Here is a 22,217-nt window from a genome sequence, read left to right on the forward strand (position 1 = left end):
TGGCTGGGTATAGTATAAGATGGATATAGTATGGCTGGGTATAGTATAAGATGGATATAGTATAAGATGGATATAGTATGGCTGGGTATAGTATAAGATGGATATAGTATGGCTGGATATAGTATAAGATGGATATAGTATGGCTGGGTATAGTATAAGATGGATATAGTATGGCTGGATATAGTAAAAGATGGATATAGTATGGCTGGGTATAGTATAAGATGGATATAGTATGGCTGGATATAGTAAAAGATGGATATAGTATGGCTGGGTATAGTATGGCTGCATATAGTATGGCTGGCAGGCAGGGGGCTACACAGCTGCGGGCCCCCAGTCTCTGACTAAAGTACATGGTAACACAAAGCTACAAGGAACATTCAAGCGACTCCCCATTATTCCTAACACCGGGAGGGCTCATACAAGTCACATGACGGTGGGCGTGGCTCATGCATTCCTGTAGGCGCTGCCATTTTTCACACTTCCCAGGTTCAGCCTTCCCTCTCAGCGAACGTCTCTCCCCGACTGACTCCGCCTCCTTTTAGCGGATCTCCGTGCTTGCCCCGCCCCCTCCCACTCTGTGTCCCGCCCCCTTTCCCATCTCAGAAGCTCCGTGCCACATCCTTTAGTGACGTCACGGGGAGCCGCCATCTTGGATCGAGCTGCTTGTAGCCGCCGCCGCCGCTAAGAGGCAGACAACGGAGGAGCGGGGATACACCGTTCAGGGCGCGGCCTGATGAGCTCGGCCCGGGGCGGCAGATAGCCCTTCCCTTCTTATACCGTGTGTTTGGGCTCGGCTTTTCCCTCCCGACATGACGTCCCTGACCCAGCGCAGCTCCGGGCTGGTACAGCGCCGCACCGAGGCCTCCCGAAGCGACAGGGAGAGGGCAGCTGAGGGGGAGGAAGAGGAGAGGGACCGGGATGGGCAGGAGGAAGACGAGCGGGGAGGGGATAAGGAGGCCAGGCTCACACTGATGGAAGAGGTGCTTCTCCTGGGCCTGAAGGACAGAGAGGTGAGGGCTCCCTCTTCCCTATACACAAACGGGGGTGCTGGGAGTTGTAGTTTAGCCATGCCTGTGGGGATATGATTGGGCCTACCTGGGGTTCACTATACTCGTCTTGGGATATTTAAGGGGTACTTGGGCTCGCTTGGCATGCTGGGAGCTGCAGTCCAGCAACACCTGGAGAACTGGATCAGCAGCAAGGTGCAAAGCTTGCCACTGGCATAGTTACTCACAGTAGCCAATCAGCAGCTGGCATGGTCTGACAGCAGATTGCTATGGGTTACTAGACCCGGGCAAACTGCAGCTTTATTACATCCATCTATAGGGCTAAATATTGGGCCTGGGGCAAGAGGCCTGGGCTGGCTGGTAGCCCTGTGGGTGCAAAATGAACCTTCACCCGCACTCCCTCCGCTCTCCAAAATCCACTCACCGCTCGGTGCACAGTGCTCAGAGGGATCGGCACCCTCCCCACAACTTCCAAACAAACAAGTAGCAACGGCACTCAGGAGCTTAATACGGGACTATGCCCTTCAAATATTTTATTGCGGAAAATGCAATTTTCCGCAATAAAATATTTGAAGGGCATAGTCCCGTATTAAGCTCCTGAGTGCCGTTGCTACTTGTTTGTTTGGTAGCCCTGTGGGCTCATGAGCGTGACTTTCCATAGGCAAGTAATAGATGGATATATTTGGCTTGGAGATGGTTAAACAGGTTATTGGCCATGTTATGGGTTAGGCCAGGGGTTTCCCGCCTGTGGCGCCCCAGCAGGATTTGCATCTCCTGATATCCGTTGTTAACTGAAGGATCATAAGGGCTGCATGGAAACATGTGATGGGCATTTGATTGATGGGTATATGGTCTGTGCCAGTAATGCAATATTGTCCGTGCCAGTAATGGCGGTGTGGAGCCATCGCTATGGCATCATCCTTATAGTGACCAGGAACCGAGTTCTGTATATGTGTGTAACACTGTCTGTGTGAGAGTCCTGACTGCATGAATGAGGGTTTGTTGGTGCCTGATGGCTGCCTGGGAGTTGCAGCTATATCTCTAGTGTTGTGCAACCAACTTACACTTCCCATTTGTCACCCTGACAGCCCCTATCAGTCACTGCTTCTGTACGGGTAGTGCTTGCAGCACTACCGCTAATAAACGGGGGGCAGGGTTTATCCAGGGCAGGGGTGGGCAAACTTTTTGGCTCAGCGGCCACATTGACCTACAGACGGGCCGGGCCATCGTTTCGCTGTTTCCGCTCATCAGTCCCCAGACGCCAAGTCTTGCGTGATGAGACTCGCAGAGTCGGCAGCCATATTAAAAAGACTCAACGGGCCGGACGTTGCCCACGGGCTGTAGTTTGCCCACACCTGGGTGCCCAGATTTTGACACCCCAGATTCTATGGTGTAAAGTTCTGGGCACCCCAATTTGTGGTTGTTCTGAGGGTATCCTGGAGTTGCTTAGCGATTCCCTGCTGTGTCTGTATCCATAAGCTTCTGGCTGGTCGGTGATATTCACCTTTACAGGTTACTTCAGCACCATTTCTGGTTAGCTCACAAGTGTGTCTATCCTGCTGGCACTCCATTCTGGGCATAGTTCTGCACTCATTGGGAAATTGTCTGTGTGGGCACGGGAGCTGGCAGCCGTGTATAGTACCTCCAGCTTGTGGCCAAAGGTTCCTGAACTAGTATGCACGTTATCTAGAGCCACACAGGGTAGTTCATCTTTCATTTTGATGTGATGTAGACAATTTGCATTTGCTCTTAAACAATTTTTTTTTCTATCATTTAGCTTTATGTGCAGCGGCTCTTTGGTTGCTAGGATCCAATTACCCTAGCAACCAGGCAGTGGTGTTGATGAGAGACCTATAAAGTTTGTCGACAGTGACTCTGTGGTGATGCCTGTGGGACCTGTAGAATAACTTGACCCCCCCCCATGAGGCATTATCGTGCAAGTCTGGGCAGCTCTAGATAATCTGTGACTCCTACCATTATACTGTTTACACTTGCTTCTGCGTTTGGGTTCCTCGTTATAATCTTTTGCCTCTGTGTGGGTAACATGGGCTGTGTTATTGTACCAGCAACTTAAGGGCTGTGGCAGATGGGGTGACTTGCCGGTGGGATGGTATTTCAGGGAGATTAGTTGCCTGCAACAAGGGAGATTTGCCACGGGCAACTTGTCTCCCTGTCTGCCACAGCCCTTAGAGTGAAGACACACGGAGCTACTAGTAGCAGCTACTTGTTACGACTACAGAAACAGACAATTCTGATCATTTACTGATAATTGTCTCTACATATGTTTTAGCAGAGGCAATTCTCAGTATTGTCTATGGCAGGGGATTTTCTGGCTTTTAGTAGCTGCTATTAAAGGAACAGTAACACTAAAAAATGAAAGAGCTTTAAAGTAATAAAAATATAATGCACTGTTGCCCTGCACTGGTAAAACTGGTGTGTTTGCTACAGTAACACTACTATAATTTATATAATAAGCTGCTGTGTAGCCACGGGGGCAGCCATTCAAGCTGGAAAAAAGGAGAAAAGGCACAGGTTACATAGCAGATAACTAGTAGATAAGCCCCATATAATGGGGGTTTATCTGTTATCTGCTAAGTAACCTGTGCCTTTTCTCCTTTGAATGGCTGCCCCCATGGCTACATAGCAGCTTATTTATATTAATTATAGTAGCCTTTCTGAAGTAAAAACACAACTTTTACCAGTGCAGGGCAGCAGCACATTATATTTTAGTTACTTTTATACACTTTCATTTTTTGGTGTTACTGTTCCTTTAAGTAGCTCCATGTGTCCTCACCCTTATAGCTAGCAGAACTTCTTAGCAAGGGTAAGTAGGCCTGTGTTCCCTTATGCAACCAAAACTTGCCTCCAAGGAAGGAATTTAGAAATAAGCCGCTGCTTTGAGGTCACTGGGAGCAACATCCAAGGGGTTGGGGAGCAACATGTTGCCCCTGAGCCACTGATTGGGGATCACTGCCTTAGGCACAGTGAGGAAGAGCTACTTTGCTGTGAGAAAGTAGCAGAAAATGGCACCTAATTATCAGTAGTTCAGTGGCGAGTGTCAGTGAGACCTAAAGGTAACATTACCCCAACAATGGTTTGTTTGTAACATCTGATCTGTGTGAGCCTCAGCTGTGCCTTCATAGGGCACACCTAACTGCACACTCCCCCTGTGTCTTGCCCCCGGTGTTAACTACTGTGAGAGTCACATTAGGCCGCTCACTCACCCACGTGACCATGGTACTTTTTGTGGCTCTATATTGTGTTGATGATACGCCGAAGCGGTGTTGGTTACTTGTTTTCATGCTGCAGGTAGATTCTGCTTTGCATTAAAGCTCCATTGTTACCCACTTATAATACCTTTTTATACAGGTATGGGATCCCTTATCCGGAAACCTATTATCCAGAAAGTTCTGAATTGCGGAAAGGCCGTCTCCCATAGACTCCATTTTAATCAAATAATTCACATTTTTAAAAATGATTTCCTTTTTCTCTGTAATAATAAAACAGTAGCTTGTACTTGATCCCAACTAAGAGATATGTAATCCTTATCGGAGGTAAAACAAGCCTATTGGGTTTATTCAATATTTGAATTATTTTTAGAAGACTTACGTTATGGAGATCCAAATTACGGAAAGATCCATTATCCGGAAAACCCCAGGTCTCGAGCATTCTGGATAACAGGTCCCATACCTGTACCTGTGTCTTTCCTATTGGGCACCCATATGGTAAGGCCTTCACCCAGAAACATTGAATCGTGCCAACTAGCACCAAGTGTGCTTCAGTCACCCACCATTGTTGGCCACTAACCGCTCAAAAATGGCTTTTCACCAGCAACAAAAGGGGTTGCTGGTGGAAAGCTCTTTGCATCGTTTTAGTAATCCGAAGTTGTGCGAAGTTTCCAATTTCAACTCCTGTTGTTGCCGGTGGAAAGCTATTTTGGAGCAGTTAGTCGCCTGTGATAGCCGGGATCTATTGCAGCTGACTGAAAAGCTCAGTGGGCTCTCTGTGGCCATACACACCGATATCATACGAAACTAAACAAAATATTTGATGCTTGTATGGCGGATTGGTGAGATGGCTGATATCGCAAAAGCTTCAGATTCCGGTGGGCTTGATGATTGGACAGGATTAAAGATTTTGACTGGGCACTGTTGAAGGCGCCCAAGCAAAATCTGCGTTTAGGGCTGAATTGTCAGGTGGATCCCTATTGTTTCTACCTCCATATCTGATGATTCTGCTCTGAACGGCAATGGCGGGAAAGATCATTATTGGTACATGTATGGCCACCTTAAGGGTGAAGACACACAGAGCTACTTAGTAGCAGCTACTTGTCACAGCTGCTAAATGCCAGAAAATTCCCTGCCATAGACAATACTGAGAGTTACCTCTGCTAAAACACACATAGAGACAATTATCAGTAAATGATCAGCATTGTCTATTTCTGTAGCCATGACAAGTAGCTGCTACTAGTAGCTCTGTGTGTCTTAGGCCCTAAGTGCAGGCTGACGGGATTTTTAAACTTGTGCAATCAATACCTGGTCTATTTTTAATCAGATATTAATGGGTAGGCCTGTCAGTGGGCCCCATACACAGACCAGTAAGCCTGCGACTCTGTCAGGAAAGCCACCTATAGTCATGCCCAGTGCAATGTCACTTGTGTAGAAGGCTCATGCCATTAAAGCTAAAAGCACATAGGCTGATTTCAGGCACTTTGAGAGCTGCATTTTAGGTAGTGCAAACAGGTGGAACAATACTACCCAAAATTCCCCCTATTTACTTGTATGTGAATGGCCTGACCAGTGCTGGCACAAATGCTTCTCATGTGCCTGAGTAGACTGGTAGTTATATAGCTAAGGGGGCCATCAAGTCTGCATTTGGCTGGCCAGTCGGACCTGTTGAAAATTACATCAGCCGCTACATGTCGGCCAGTATGTGGCATTTCGAAAGAATGAGAAAGTAAAGACGACCACAGATTTTCTTCATCTCTGCTGTATGTGGAACATCCCCTCTGTCATACACCCCCCTCTCCCCATAATGTGAAATGGTAGGGTGTTAATCAGCAGATGTCCAACCATTATAAACTGCATAGAAAGGGACTTATTTCTGAGCCAAAGTGGCTAGCAGAAAAAGATTTATTGGTAAAGGCTGCCATACATGGGCAGATTTCAGCTGCCGATTCGGGCCCTTCGGACCAATTCAGTGGCTTATCTACCCGTTTGTGGGGACTCCTGACGGGCCTACCCGACTGTTATCTGGCCTAAAATTGGCCAGATCTTAATCGGCCGGTTTGATTTTTTCCCATCAAATCAACGAGCAGATGTGGCCCTCAGTCCGCTAGCCCATATGTTTAAATATTTGGCCTTAGGACCAAACAATCTAATTAGCCTGCTATCGCCCACAGTATATGGCCACCTCTTTTTGTTACTAGCAGGAAGGTATTAACCATTTAATATAACATTATTAAATCCGTCTTTTGATTTTCTTGTATTGCTGCGTGTAGCGTTGTGCTTATGAGCTGGTTTATTTGGGCTTAACTGCTAAATTCACCTGGCAAATTCTTCCAGAGAATCCAGATTGAATGTGTTTTTCTTTTCCTTCCCTAGGGGTACACATCCTTTTGGAATGATTGCATCTCGGCAGGCTTACGTGGCTGCATGCTTATTGAGCTGGCATTTAGGGGGAGGATCGCTCTGGAATCGGGTGGTATGCGGCGCAAAAGTCTGCTTGCACGAAAGGTAAGTTTGTTCAAACTGCCAAACGGAAAAGTTCTGTGCTAATTTTGAAGAATTATTTCCACTGCTAAAACTGACTGAAGCTGTTTAGAAAAAGGTTGAGGAGAATTGTCTTTACTGCCTTTATCCAAAAGGGGACCTTACTAACTCTTGTTCCATGGGTCAGTTCCGCTCTTTAAAATCAGCGGGCATGGTGCCAAGAAATCATAATATTGCACTTTGCCTTTCTGCTGTTTGCTTGTCTTTTCTTGACCTGTGAACCTTGTGCTGGCATCAGCCTGTGCCTGTATGTAGAGCCATTGCATCAGCCTGGGTGCAGGCAAATAGAGCAGATTTCCATGGCAAGTTGGATACTCTTGCGTTTCAGTGCCAAAATCCACTCTGTGTGTCTGCACCAAGTCCAGCGTAATGACTCTGGTTGCTGGCAGAGGGAAAGTCTGATGCCAGCTTAGGGCCTCATTCCCTGCCTGCGTTTATCTGCAGACTGGGAATCAGACCTGTCTGGCATTAGCCTTAGATTTTACGATCCACACTATTTGAATGGTTAAACCTGACTGGATGCAATCTGTAGCCTTTGAGAGGGTTGCTAAAGAATCTGAGTAAGTGTGGTTATAAAAGATAAATTCTGTTACAGTTTTCTTTCTGGAAAGATAAAACCGTTTTAAATGGCATAGGGTCTGAGAGGGAAAACTCTACAGTACCTAAAGGGCTGTTCATTTTTGAGTTAACTTTTACTTGACCTTTACTTAACAAGTAATCTTTTAAGACAGTTTGCAGTTGGTCTTTATTTTCTTGTTTTATTTTTTTGCAATTTTTTAGCTTTTTGTTCAGAAGCTCTCCAGTATGAATTTTCAGCATCTATCTGGTTGCTAGGGCCCTAACCTAGCGACCAGGCAGTGGTTTGAAAAAGAGACAGGAATATGAATAGAGAAGGGTCTAAATAGAAAGTTGAGTTATACAAAGTAACAATAACATTACAGTCTTTAGAAAGAGCCTGAGATAGACAGGGTTTGAGAGTGTTGGTTGTTCGTTGCCAACCCTTTTATTTGCTGTATAACCTTCATGTTCTTTGTGTTATATTGACACAGTTTCATTCTTCAGAACTGCCCTTATTGTCTTTCCTGTTTACAGTTGAGCTCTAACGGAACTCTTGGCCTTGTTGTGTTGTTTATAGCTGAGCTATATACCTGACCTCTAGGTGCCACACAATAGAACAACCCACCTTTGCCCCATGTTCCCCCAACTCTGCTGTATTTTTCTTCCCCTCTGTTTTAAAGATTATATTCTTATAATGACATTTCTACCTTAGCTGTGTATGCAGTGATGGTATATACAGACAGCTAACGCAACAATTCATTCTTGTGTATTGTCTGATATGGAACGTTAAACTCTCCATAAAGTATGTAGTGTGAAAACTGCTAGTATGAAATATACAAGAAAAAATGCAGTGTACATTGCAGATGGTGAGGTTGGTTACCCTTCCATGGAACCTCCTTTATTTTAATATATGTATGCTCTGGAAGGGACCTATTGGTAAATAAAGTATTAGAGATTATTATATGGTCTCCCTTATATATTTATACATCATATCCCCCATTAAGCGCCCTTTTTCCAGCATAAACAGCCCCAACTTTGTTTTTTTTGTAATTTAGACTTCCATACCCTTTACCAGCTTAGTTGCCCTTGTTTAGACTCTCTCTAATTCAGTAATGCCCCATTTAAGATCCCTGCTTCTGTGTATACTTTTTCTGCAGGTTACCTTCAAATCCGATGCTCCAACAGGAGATGTTATGCTTGATGAAGCCTTAAAACACATAAAGGAAAGTCCAACTCCAGAAACTGTACAAAGCTGGATTGAACTTCTCAGCGGTATGTGTTACAATTATGTCAAATCCAATTCTGCTACAATTGCTGTATATGATTGCTATCACAAAATTAAAGACATGTAGACATTAATATTGTGAGACAGTTTGTAATTGTTTTTTGTTTTTTTTGTGTTTTATCAGTTATTTAGCTTTTTGTTTAGCGTCTCTCCCGTTTGGGATTTCAGCAGCTATCTGGTTGCTAGGGTTTTGTTTACCTTAGCAACTAGGCAGTGGTTAGAATGAGAGACTGGAATATGAATAGGAGGGGGCATGAACAGAAACATACGGTTTAAAAAAGTAACAATAACAATATGTTTGTAGCCTCACCGAGCAAAGGTTTTCTTGCTGCTGGGGTTAGTGACCCCCATTTGAAAGCTGGAAAGAGGCAGAAGAGAGAGGCAAATAATTCAAAAAATAAATAATAGGAATAGGGCATTCTTCAACTAAAATGTAACTTAGAGATATACTGACACCTGAAATTAATTTGTTTTTTTTATATGTATTATAACATTCATTGTCTTGGCACAAGCTTTTTCCATAAAAATATTACCTGATGCTTTTATGTAACCTATATGATCCCCCATGTTCCTCTATGAGAGAAATGGCCAACATGGCCTATAGGGAACTTTTAATGTACATTAATATTTTGAAAAGTAGTTTTTTAGTATCACTTTAAAGGTGAACCACCCAAGTTATGTTGTACAAAGAATAACATTGGGCTGCTGAGAAACCCAGAGGCCATAAAAATCCTCTTGGGGCTGCATCTGGTTGGGCAGCCCTGCCATGTGTAAATAGTACAGTAAATAAGGCTGCTTTACTGGTCTCGGATACAGCAGTGCTGTGCAGTTAATACTGAATATTTTATTCCCCTGAGCTGTGTATCTGTTTACACCTGGTCTTGTGAATTCCCTGTGTGGATAGTATTTCCCTTAAATTTGGTCAGGCAGCTTCTCCCTATGACACACTCAACCTTCCTCTGGTATGGCAGTATTTCCTTATGCACATACTCAAATAAAGGTGGCCATACGTAGGCAGATTCAGCTCCTTCAGTCTGAGTCGGCAGCGTATCTACCTGTGTAAGGGGCTATCCAACAGGCCTACCCTACCGATATCTGCCCGAGAATCGCCCAGATATCGACAGGCTTAAAAATCTTGTTGGAGCATTGGCTGGCTGATGATGATCCTTGCCCCAATGGCCTGTATTCCCATTATAGTGATCTGATAGTTTGGTCCTAGGATCTTTTTTTATTTATGGCCAGCTTGGCACTCTAAAGCAGCAATGATGGGCCCTTCTGGAGTTTATAAATGTTCTGTGTATTGCCAGTGAGCTAATTTATCTAGACAACTACCTAATAATAAATTGTAATGATCCAAAAAATAGGAAAAAAGCTTCAGCAGGTTTGCTGCAAAACATTTATTATGGGAATGGTTACCACTACCCATAATAAATGTTTTGCAGCAAACCTGTTAAAGCTTTTTTCCTATTTTTTGGATTTCTAAAATTGTATTTGGTTGCAGCACAGAGCAACAACTAGGAGCTAAAGCTTTTTTTTGAGCTACCTAATAAATCTAATTCTCCATCCTGTAATAAGTCCTGTATTAAAATAAAAATGATAAGAGAACTAAGGCTGGATAATAATCAGTGTTTGTTCCATCACAAAGAATAATGTTTTTGGGGAATTTTAACAAAGCAACAACAAATATTTCTTGCAGAACAAAGTGCCAAGGATTCTGCCAAATTCTTTTCCCTTCTTCAAATAAAAATGTCATCAATACAACACATCCTAGAGGTCTTGGGGTGGTGTTTCGCAGCCGTAATGGTAGCACCTAGGGCAAAATCCCATTTTCAGAATTTTCTTCATTCTGGAATAAAAAAAAGGACACTTGATAATGACAGAAGGGAATTTAATGCAATACAATAGATAACCCAGAGAAGGAGCTGCTTTGGCACCCTGATTGTGTGAAATACAGATCAGTTATTAATTTCTCTGGTTTATTGTACTGGGGAATGTTAATGGATAAGCAGTAACTGTTTGCATGGAACTTTTCCCACAGAAACCTACTATGGGGCTTCTGTCACTCACTCTCTTCCCATCTAGGTGCCAGCTAACTAAATATTTGAAGTGGCATCTGGCTGGTAAGTGGGGGTGCAGGGGGCACAGATGGAAATTAAATTGCCTTGTGCTGCTGTTGTCTGTGTGAAAATGTGTAGCTTTTCTGTACATTGATAGAAAATGTGTATTCCAGTATCTGGAAACCCATTATCCAAAAACTCCAGAAATATGGGAAGGCTATCTTTCATTTGATTTAAATCAAATTAAATGTTTACAAAAATGGATTTTCTTTTTCTCCATAACATTAACAGCACCTTGTACTTGATCCCAACTAAGATATAATTACCCCTTATTGGGGGCAGAACAGCCCTATTGGGTTTATTTAATGGTTAAATGATTCCCTTTTCTCTGTAATAATAAAACAGTACCTGTACTTGATCCCAACTAAGATATAATTACCCCTTATTGGGGGCAGAACAGCCCTATTGGGTTTATTTAATGGTTAAATGATTCCCTTTTCTCTGTAATAATAAAGCAGTACCTGTACTTGATCCCAACTAAGATATAATTACCCCTTATTGGGGGCAGAACAGCCCTATTGGGTTTATTTAATGGTTAAATGATTCCCTTTTCTCTGTAATAATAAAACAGTACCTGTACTTGATCCCAACTAAGATATAATTACCCCTTATTGGGGCAGAACAGCCCTATTGGGTTTATTTAATGGTTAAATGATTCCCTTTTCTCTGTAATAATAAAGCAGTACCTGTACTTGATCCCAACTAAGATATAATTACCCCTTATTGGGGGCAGAAAATCCTATTGGGTTTATTTCATGGTTAAATGATTCCCTTTTCTCTGTAATAATAAAACAGTACCTGTACTTGATCCCAACTAAGATATAATTACCCCTTATTGGGGGCAGAACAGTCCTATTGGGTATATTTAATGGTTAAATGATTCCCTTTTCTCTGTAATAATAAAACAGTACCTGTACTTGATCCCAACTAAGATATAATCAATCCTTATTGGAGGCAAAACAATCCTATTGGGTTTAAATGATTTTTTTTAGCGGAGATCCAAATCACGGAAAGACTCCTTTGACAGAAAACCCCAACTCCCAAGCATTCTGGATAATAGATCCAATACCTGTACTACCGAATTGTAGTGTATGTGTGTGTGTGTGTTACAAAGTTGAATGAAAAAATGAACATTTATTCTGTATTTTCTTTAGGTGAAACCTGGAATCCGCTAAAGCTGCACTTCCAGCTAAGAAACGTGCGCGAGCGCCTAGCGAAAAATCTGGTGGAAAAGGGGGTGTTAACCACGGAGAAACAAAACTTTCTGCTGTTTGACATGACCACACACCCCCTGACAAACAATAACATCAAGCAGCGGTTGATTAAGAAGGTGCAGGAAGCTGTTCTTGACAAGTGGGTGAAAGATCCTCATCGCATGGAGAGACGTTTGTTGGCTCTCATCTACCTAGCCCACTCTTCCGACGTCATCGAGAACGCATTCGCCCCGCTTCTGGACGACCAGTACGACTTGGCCATGAAAAGAGTACGGCAGCTGCTGGATCTAGACCCGGAAGTGGAAAGTACGAAGCCCAACGCTAACGAGATCCTCTGGGCCGTCGTAGCCACATTCACAAAATAAAACAAAAAAACCCAGAGAGCGGACTCAGAGTGCTCGTCGTGCGTAAAAACCTGTTTGTCTTTGCTCGACATTTACAGTCATTTTTATCTTTGCTTCAATTTGAGTCTGCTGAGAAGACCCATCTGTTCCTGTTTATGTGGGATTCTACCAACCCCAAGACACTACCTGGCGGAGAAATAGCAAGAGAGAAGTTCTGCCATATTGGCATTCCACTACTTTAAACTATCCATCAATTTAAGTCACACTTTATTTTTTTTTCTTGGTTCATAGAGGAGATCAATGGCGGCTAAATGCATGCAAGCCAGCTCGGGTCGGCTCATCACAAGTTCTTCCCAAAGGCTTGTGGGGCCCCAACTCACCCTCCTTTTTAAAAGTTAACGAGGCAAAGCATTTTAAAGCCACCAAAGTCCAAAAAGCAGCCATGTGTAACTGTTGTACCTTAGATGTTGTTAAACTACAACTACTGTAGTCCAGCAGCATCCGGAGGATGGCAGCTTGCCTGTGACTGGTTTCAATAGGTCTGTCCCATTTTTTTTTTTTTTTTCTGTATCCATTTTAACATTTCTGTATCCTTTGTTTTAAGCCCTAAATACTATACATGTTTTTTTCCCCTCCTGTAAATGTAGTGTACACTCAAAACGATCGTTTTAGACCTTCACGTAGAGTAGAGCGGTTTGTGCGTGTCTTTCTTTTTCTACATTTTTTTTTCTTCCCAAAAGCCATTTCTGGGATGGGGGAACATTCCATAACCTAGTGTATATAGATAGAGTTGTATAGTTCCATCTCTAGTCGCCTGCAGGATGTGGTGAGTCGTACGCCTTACGTCACATGTGACACGTATTTCTATATCCGCCTTATTTGTGGGCGCCAAATGGAGTCGGATTTGTGCCCTGCCTTCCCTCTAAAGCGATGTTTGGCGTGACATGGTGATTATTGGTTCATCCTTTCTGTTGTGCGTGGCGCGCTCTTGTGAACAGTGCTAATCACGCAGCTCTTTATTTACTTTTTTTTTTTTTGCCCCCTATGTTTTTGTCTGTCCGTACACATTTACACATGCGCAAACCCCAGTCGCCCCCGAAGAGGTGTTGCATGCACGTGTTGGCAAATAATGCGACTCAACTGACTAAACTGTGTCTGTTACACGAACCGCGTGCGTTCATTTTTATACATACGGTGAGAGTGGCACAGACGTTGGCATTGGTGCGTTTATTGCCTCTGCATCATTGTTTCTCATCCGTCGGCTTCAGTCTATAAACCTGTTCAGCTGGGAGCCATTGGAGTCGTTGGGCCTGTCCGCCAACGTGAGCTCTTACGGGGATTTGTGGGAAAACATAACTCTCAACGTTTTTTTTTTTTTTTTTTTGTTAATTCACGAGAGCAGAACGATGAAGTGATGGCAAGTAATCATTGTTGCGCTGATCAGATTCCCTCTTACCTGCATAGTAGCTTTTTATTATACAGTAAATAAACTATGATCTTTAAAGTGCCTGAAATCACGGAATTGTGTGTTTGCATTTTGGTGGGCATTAAGGTGCTACCGGCACCCTGCGGCTTCATGTAGCAATCTGTTCCTTTCATGTTGTGGGACATTTTCTTTTGTAGGAGTTTTGGGGCAGATTTGCTTTCATAAGTTCCCAAAAAAGTAATGTGAGCATACTCCGTACATTCATTTTATTTATTTTTTTTCCCAGAGTCTTCTAAGATAATAGGCGTTTTAGGCTGCTAATACCCTAGCACAGTGCTGTCCAACTTCTGTGGTACCGAGGGCCGGAATTTTTCCGACCTACGTGGTGGAGGGCCGATAATGGAAGCCAGTTTTGACCACTCCCCTTTTTGAAACCACACCCACTTGAAACCACACCCATGTTATCACATGACCATACCCATATTAATGGTTGTAGTACAGCAAAAACCTGCCATACCCTGCCTGTGTGTTCCATACTCTGGCTTTCCTACCCTGCCTGTGTGTGCCATACTCTGCCTTCCCTACCCTGCCTGTGTGTGCCATACTCTGCCTTCCCTACCCTGCCTGTGTGTGCCATACTCTGCCTTCCCTACCCTGCCTGTGTGTGCCATACTCTGCCTTCCCTAGCCTGCCTGTGTGTGCCATACTCTGCCTTCCCTACCCTGCCTGTGTGTGTCATACTCTGCCTTCCCTACCCTGCCTGTGTGTGCCATACTCTGCCTTCCCTACCCTGCCTATGTGTGCCATACTCTGCCTTCCCTACCCTGCCTGTGTGTGCCATACTCTGCCTTCCCTAGCCTGCCTGTGTGTGCCATACTCTGCCTTCCCTACCCTGCCTGTGTGTGCCATACTCTGCCTACCCTACCCTGCCTGCATGTGCCATACTTTGACTGTGTGTGCCATTCTTGGCTGGTTTGTGCCATACTTGGCCTGTGTGTGCCATACTCTGTCTGCCCTACCTATGCTGCCTGTGTGTGCGCCATAATCTGCTTGCCCTATGCTGCCTGTGTGTGCCATACTTTGCCTGCCCTATGCTGCCTGTGTGTGCCATACTCTGCTTGCCCTATGCTGCCTGTGTGTGCCATACTCTGCTTGCCCTATGTGTATGGCACACACAGGCAGCATACAGTGACACAATGCTGGCACTGCTCCTACAGTCTGCACAATAACTATATATTAAAAAACGTTTTAATTGCAGTACCACTTCAGTATATGTGCAGGGATTATTTGTGGGTTTCAACTGCTCCTACAGTTTGAGGAGTGAACAGGGGAACAATGGGGGTGATTACAGTCTGAGCCTGAGGTGTGAACACTGCAGGGGGTGAACAATGCAGAGATTAAAAGGTGTGAACAACACAGGGGATTACATATTTAAACAATACAGGGGGATTACAGCCTGAATCTGAGGTGAGAACCATGCAGGGGGGGCAGTTAATCACAGTACTGATACCATTTAAAACTTACACAAGAGTAAGGCATCAAAGCAGCCAGACAGGTGGGGGGCCACACAGAGTGGCCTGCAGGCCGCCAGTTGGACAGCACTGCCCTAGCAGATTTCTGATTAACAGTGACCCTCACTATGTACTACCTGCATAGTTACTTAAATAAGAAGTAAGAAGTTACTTAAATAAGAATTCAAACACCCCCCTTCCCAAATCTCAGCTGACCCCCCTCGCCGGTCATAGACTACTACTTAGGGCTCTGTGACACGGGGAGATTAGTCTCCCGCGACAAATCTCCCTTGTCACGGGCGACTAATCTCCCCGAACTACCATCCCACCTGCGAACATGTAAGTCGCCATTGGGATGGTACACGCTGTGCAGGCGATTTCGGCAAATCGGCGAAGTTGCCTCGCGAGGCATTTTCGGCGATTTGCTGAAATCGCGCCGCAGCGTGTGCCATCCCACCGGCGACTTACATTTTCGATAGTGGGATGGTAACTGATGGCAACACGGGGACTAATCTCCCCGTGTGCCAGAGCCCTTAAGCAAGCCCGAGTAAACATTGACTTGAAAATAGCACCTAAAGGTGAAGACACACAGAGCTACTAGTAGCAGCTACTTGTTACAGGTACTAAAATACACAATGCTGTCTTTACATGTGTTTTAGCATAGGCAATTCTCAGTATTGTCTATGGCAGGGTACTTTCTGGCATTTAGTAGCCCATAAAGACTGGTTTGAAGACTTTCCAGACCAATAGGAAGCAAAAATAATCTGCCATGAAATATGCTACAAAAACAGTGATGTTGCAGCCTGTACAGCCCATGTATTCGGAAATGATACATGAGTATCTTTCATGCAGTTGGTCACTTCTGTAAGTGCTGGGATTTCATTTACTGGGAGTAGGGATATTCTCCAGTACAGAGACCAGAGGAGATATTATCCCAAAGCACTTTGTCTAATGGTTGAGGTTCCTGTACTGGGCAAATGTTTCCCATTAAAGCAAAGCACAATATTCTCACTGCAGTCCAGCAAAAAGCATTGAGCGGTTGTGGTTTTTATGGCATTTCTAGGGTTACTGAGTGATTTGCAGGAGGAGGAATAGGCAGTACGACCCATTGCTTGACACAAGCACAATAAATACAAATTGGAAAATGTAATTTGCCTATTTTTTTTTTAAAAAAAAGATATATTTTCCTCATATTTGATATTAGAGCAATAATGGAAGGATGTATTTTCTCCATATACCCTTATAATGGCATCAATTGAGTTTGAGCTCCGTATAAACAAGCCCCCTACCTATGCCATAATTATTAGGCTATAACAAATAAGCTCATTATTAAGAGGAGTGTGGATGAGTAGGAGTAAAACAAGCAGACGGTGACTATGTAGAACCTGGAAAAAAAAATTCTGGTTTTATGCTTAATATATAAATGTATATACACACACACACACCTACAGGTCCCAAATAGAATGTTTTATTCATATCAAATGTTTACAGGTGTTTTATTTATAGGGGAGACTTCTTCTCTAGGTTAATCAGTGCTCATACTCGCTACCCCTTCATACTCCGATTGCTACGCTTGCACGGACGCACACTTTCCCTTTAGGTCACATGACTGCAGCTGCTGCCTTTCAGTTACACAATCAAACCGGTGCAGCTCTCCCAAGTTGGGGTTTCAGCAGTAGTCTGGTTGCTAAGGTCCACATTACCATAACAACCATGCAGTGGTTTTAACGACAGACTGTAGATGAATTGGGTTGGGCCTGAATAGAAAGAGAAGGAATGCAAAGTAACGAACCAGGAACCAAAGGCATTTCACTAACAGCGATGAGACAGATGTGGATAAACCCAAACTCTCCGGATAACTAATTTCCCAAAATGCATACGCATCACTTTGTTTTCTGAAGTTGCCTGTAGGAGGGAACTTTGCTGGACTTCGTGAAACTGTAGCAATGCGTATGCTTTTCCACCGGTGATTCACTATTGCTGGTCAAAAGGCATTTTGGGGAGATTAGTTGCAGTAGCAGCAATTAGCTGGGGGGCGACTGAGCTGCCTGTGGGCCATCAGCCTTAGGGGAAAGACACACGGAGCTACTTAGTAGCAGTTACTTGTCAGGCCACTAAACAACAGAAAATCCCCTGCCATAGACAATACTGAGAATTGCCTCTTAAGGTCCCCATACACTATAAGATCCGCTCGCTTGGCGATGTCGCCAAGCGAGCAGATCTTCTCCCGATATCCCCCACCTACGGGTGGGCGATATCGGGAGAATCCAGGGTAATACGATCGTTTGGCCCTGGGGCCAAACGATCGAATTACAACAACGGGCAATGGCAAAGTCGGTTCGGGGACCGCATCAACCAGCCGATGCGGTCCCCGATCCGACCAGATTTTCTAACCTGCCCGATCTAACCAAGGGACCGATATCGGCAGCTACTATCGGCCCGTGTATGGGGACCTTAAAACACACAGAGACAATTATCAGTAAATGATCAGCATTGTCTGTTTCTGTAGCCATGACAAGTAGCTGCTACTAGTAGCTCTGTGTGTCTTCGCCCTTAGGGCAGTGGTGCATTGGATGATTAGTAATCCCCGATGGGATGGAATAGGCAGAAGTTGCCACCCAAGGAAACTTTGGGCGACTTTGGAAAACCAAAGTGATGCGTATGCCATTCCACCGTCGATTTAGGTTCTTGCCGGTGGGATGGCATTTCGGGGAAGATTTATCACGGGCGACTGATCTCCCAGTGTGCCATTGCCCTTAAGCAGGTTATAAATCTAAAGAATCAATTGATGCATACTTAGACTGCAATTTATACTGCTTTTCTCTTTATTGGTTTCTGAGATACTAGCAGTTTTAGACTGCTAATACCAAACTTTCTCTTTTGGAAGGTCAGTGACCCCCTAACTGCCAATTCACTTCATGTTTAGTCAGTTTGCCCTAGGGTTGTTGACTCTGTTTAACCAGAAGCCTGTTAATAGCAGTCTAAAACTGCAGATATGTCTGAAAATGCTAAAAGTAATGTATAAATTAATTTGTGGAATTTAGCGATTGGTTAGATGAGTAAGGGCTCCTTGGCACAGTGTAACGATTATGATAATGGTTCCAGTGTGTTGGAGACAGGCCGGCTCCTTCTGTGCATCTAATGGCAGTTCTGTGGTTACAGGGAGTAGCAGTTCCACATGCTCTGACCATTATTCACCCAGCTGCTCACCTGCTTCTATTTCTGTGGAGAAAAGTAGGAATTTGACTAATGGAAACATTAACATGAATTTATATTTATTTCCTGTAGAAACTAGAGGTTGGGTACCCTGATATACAGATGTTGATATGGCCATATTATTACCCTCCCTACTCTCTGTACAGGCAAATGGCCAGTCCCCATTATGTGCTGGGCCTTAGGGCAGCCAATCTATTTGCTCCTCTATACACATCTCTGCCTGTAGATTGGAAACCACAAGGGCAGCTGCAATCTTCCTGCTCACCCCCTGATGGCACTAGAGTTCTTTATGAATGAAAGGGAATGTCAGCATGTAATGGTTTGACTGCCTGGATCAGAGGAGTGAAATCTGATTGATTGGCCGGTCAGCTTAAAGGTATTTACTATCTGAACAGCAGAGGGCGCTCTTTCTCCATGCTTGAGATCCTCCTAATAGGAATGGTACTGCACTGCCAGGGAGAAGTTAGCAGTAAGCTATAAGCAGCAGTATTTCTGTATCTCTTACTTTCCCAGCTGGAAATCCTGTGAATAAGATGAGAAGATAAAGGGTAAGTATTCCTGCCCATTATTTTACCAACCTGGTTAAAAAGCTAAGCATGAAATCTGTGTAATTAATAAGGAAGGAAGTTAGTGACAGTAAGGCTGGAGGCTGTAAGACAGTGTGCTGCACTATGGCAGCTCTAGCCCTGTTATATCCCTATGTGCAGCGGAACATACCATAATCAAATTCTTTTGTATCACTGGGTAACCCCCACCTTCCTTATTACTTATACCCAGTGCCCTCTCCAACATGTTCCCCTAAAAGGGCAGTAGCTCTGATCCTCTCCTTCATTCACTCCAGTGAGGGGGTGTTTGCTCCACCCCTTACCCCAGGGTTGCCCCTCCCCTTTATTATACTTGGGTATCAATAAAGGAATAAAACAACACATGCATTTTTGTTTCCTGAGCAGTTACTAATACGGTGAAGCTAAACTGCTATAGAGGGTATACTTTGTCTTTAATTAGAGCTGAACAGCTAATGGGAAATACACTAACAGTAGGGGGAGCCATAGCTCACACTGAATCTTATTGTCTGGAGCCACACTGGGGCAGGGGGGACTGAGCCATACACTCGCCCTGACTGCACACTGTATCCTTAGCTTTAAAGGGGCAGTTTACCTTAAAACTAACTTTTAGCATAATGTATATATCAATATTTTGGTTGCCAGGGACAGTGACCTTAACAACCTATGGCTTTTTCTGTTGCAGTCTGGAAATAGGCAGAATAGGAACACATAATTAAAAAATGCCTGTAAGATATATATATATCATGTGACACAGACAGCAGAAGGACTGCACTGTATTTCCATGAATGCAGTTTCCCAATGGTGCAGCCATGCAACCTGCATTTATTATATGAGTCAGGTGACTGGTTCTACAGAATCCAATTGTTCGGCCTACAACCCCAATGTATTGATTACAAGAACAAGGGTTGCTGCTGTTCTGGGACCTACCTCTCCAGTAGGGGGCTCCCCAGGGGTCAAACTGTGCTGCAGCCAGTCAGGCTGGTGGGGGACCCTGCTACCCACTTTACCTTAACTGGCAGTTTGGGCCCCCATATTAACAAGGGCCCCTGACTCACCAGTCCTGCCTGGATGCAAGCCAATGGGATAGGAGGGGGTGCAGTGCAAAGGTGGGGCCTGGGGCCAAGCCATTAAACTACTGCATGGAGCCAACAGAGCCACCACTGGGGGGGGGGGTACTCCAGGCAGGGGCCCCAAGATATCTGATAACAGATTTGCAAATGGGGCTCCAGGGAGTGGGCAGGGTTTGGAGGAGCCATATAGGTGGGTTTTGGCATTATGTGGCATGGCCAGGGCAGATCAGGGGGCATGGCCTTCTGTGTACAGGGCTTTAAACTTTAAATTCAATTAAAAAATTGGAGCCACATTGTCTGTGTTTGCAGGGCCCATTGCTCAGAATTTGGGCCCTGTAGGGCAAGGGCCATAAGAAAAGGGCCCCATGAATACTGATGGCAGCCCTGACTGCCATATATACATACAAGTATATGGTTGGAGTAGCCAGGGGTAGGTAAAGTCACTGGGCCCCACAGCAGAATCATTTTAGGGGCCTGAAACTGCCATTGGCCCCAGCAGTCACAGTCTGTGTATAGCTCCGCCCCTGCTTAGCTCCGCCCCTGCTTAGCTCCTCAGTGCAAAGTGGATTCCCAAATCAAAATCCACCCCATTTGCTGGAACTCCAGCCACTGCTTTAAGCAGATATCCCCGAACTATAGCTATATCTTTCTTTAAACTACAACTCCCAGCATTCTCCTAAAGCCAAGAAAGGCCGGCACTAATATCATAGTGAATATGTGCGTTCCCCTTGGTGCCCTGCTTAGGGCCGTTACATGTATTATATAATAACACTGAATTACAGTCAGAGCCTTCCCTTTCCCTCTGGGTTCCGATCCGATCAGGGAGGCGCTGCCATTGAGTCCATGTATCCCTGGGGCGCGGAGCGATACCCGGAGCCACTGAGCAGCCGCGGAACCGGCGGGAGAGAGAGATGGGCGCGTCCAACAGTGCGGAGAGGGGGGGGAGCCGGCTGTGAGCTGACTCTGCGCTGCCGATCTGATCCGTACGCTCCTCTGCCTCACAGGCTCCTCTGCCCGGGGTACGGCTCTATTCCCCGGCTACTCACACAGGTAGGCAGCCTGTATATGGGGGTGCGGGGGGGGGGGGTAACTTATATCCGATACCCCCAGGCGTACAGTTCTGATTACCTATTTAATGCCTTTAATGTTAAACTACAAATCCCAGCTGCCCTAGCGAAGAACTCTAGGATGGGAACATTCTTACATTCATGGGATCTGTGAGTTGTAGTTCAACTACCAGGTGGGACATCCCTACACTGTGTATGGTGAGAGCAGCTGTAAGTCGCTTGGGAGTCGCTGCTGCAGAACCTCTTGCAGTATTATTGGGTTCCTTCTCTCTGCCCTGGCACACAGGGGCTGGTATCCTGCCCACTGGAACAAATGAAACTGATAGTTGGCACTGGGGCCCCTGCTATGGCTTCTAGCTGTTTAGCCGCTGCCCATAATGACTGTCAAGTTGCCTTGTTGGGGGGGGGGGTGGTTCTTATTTCTTTAATTGTAGAAAAGCCATTGCATCAAACTGGGAAGAGGAGGAAGGGAATGGGTTAATGGTGTTAATGCAATCAGTGTGTCTCAGTGTGGCAGCCACATGGTTAATTGCTAATGGCTGCTTCTCCCCTAATACATTGGGACCAGTAATGTCTCTTTCCAGCAGTAAATGTTCTGGAGGTTTCCTATTCCTCATAAAGTCAGTTTATTGGTCTCTGCCCGACACTCCTGTGCCCCAATAACGGGAGCCCGTCGCTCTATAACTGACTCCTGGGCGCCGGGCACAGCACATTGATAGGGCAATGCCAGCCCATATTTACTTTTAATCATTTCTGCTCCTGAGCTGAAACCTGCCGCAGTGTTGTTTCCTCTGGCTTCCTGAGCTTCCTTATCTCCGTACCTTGTTTCATAATATAACATTGGGCTGCAGTACTGGGGCTTCTGACCAGTTTGAGAGGTAAGTTATATTGGGCTGTTTTGGGTGTGGGCACATACGGCACCTTGGGGGTGTGGCAGCGGATCTGCTCGTCCCACAGTTGATCCCAATTGAATGTAACACTGAGATTAGTTCACCCCATTGCATGGCCATTTGGCCCCTGAGGAGATTGGTCGAATAACGGACATGCCAGCCCTTGTTTAGGTGT

At 44.9% G+C, this 22,217-nt stretch overlaps 2 protein-coding genes across 4 annotated transcripts in view; both read left to right on the forward strand.

The window, feature by feature from the left end:
- Positions 1-690: 690 nt before the first annotated feature.
- Positions 691-12,331, forward strand: golph3 (golgi phosphoprotein 3 (coat-protein)). Its single transcript, NM_001114215.1, is given in 4 exon segments — positions 691-1,010; positions 6,611-6,742; positions 8,494-8,608; positions 11,893-12,331. Coding segments are annotated over 4 exon segments (873 nt in total). The 5' UTR covers positions 691-809; the 3' UTR covers positions 12,318-12,331.
- Positions 12,332-20,784: 8,453 nt separating this feature from the next.
- Positions 20,785-22,217, forward strand: part of pdzd2 (PDZ domain containing 2) — a 160,735-nt gene continuing 159,302 nt past the window's right edge. Inside the window, exon 1 of one of the 3 annotated variants that reach the window (XM_031894800.1) lies at positions 20,785-21,135. The gene's annotated coding sequence lies outside the window, so the exon portion shown is untranslated. Of the gene's footprint in view, positions 21,136-21,679; positions 22,031-22,217 lie in introns of those variants that run through there. The other 2 variants (XM_031894792.1, XM_031894794.1) reach the window with 2 other exon arrangements.

This window comes from Xenopus tropicalis, chromosome 1 (assembly GCF_000004195.4).
Source record: "Xenopus tropicalis strain Nigerian chromosome 1, UCB_Xtro_10.0, whole genome shotgun sequence".
Classification (NCBI taxonomy): domain Eukaryota; kingdom Metazoa; phylum Chordata; class Amphibia; order Anura; family Pipidae; genus Xenopus; species Xenopus tropicalis.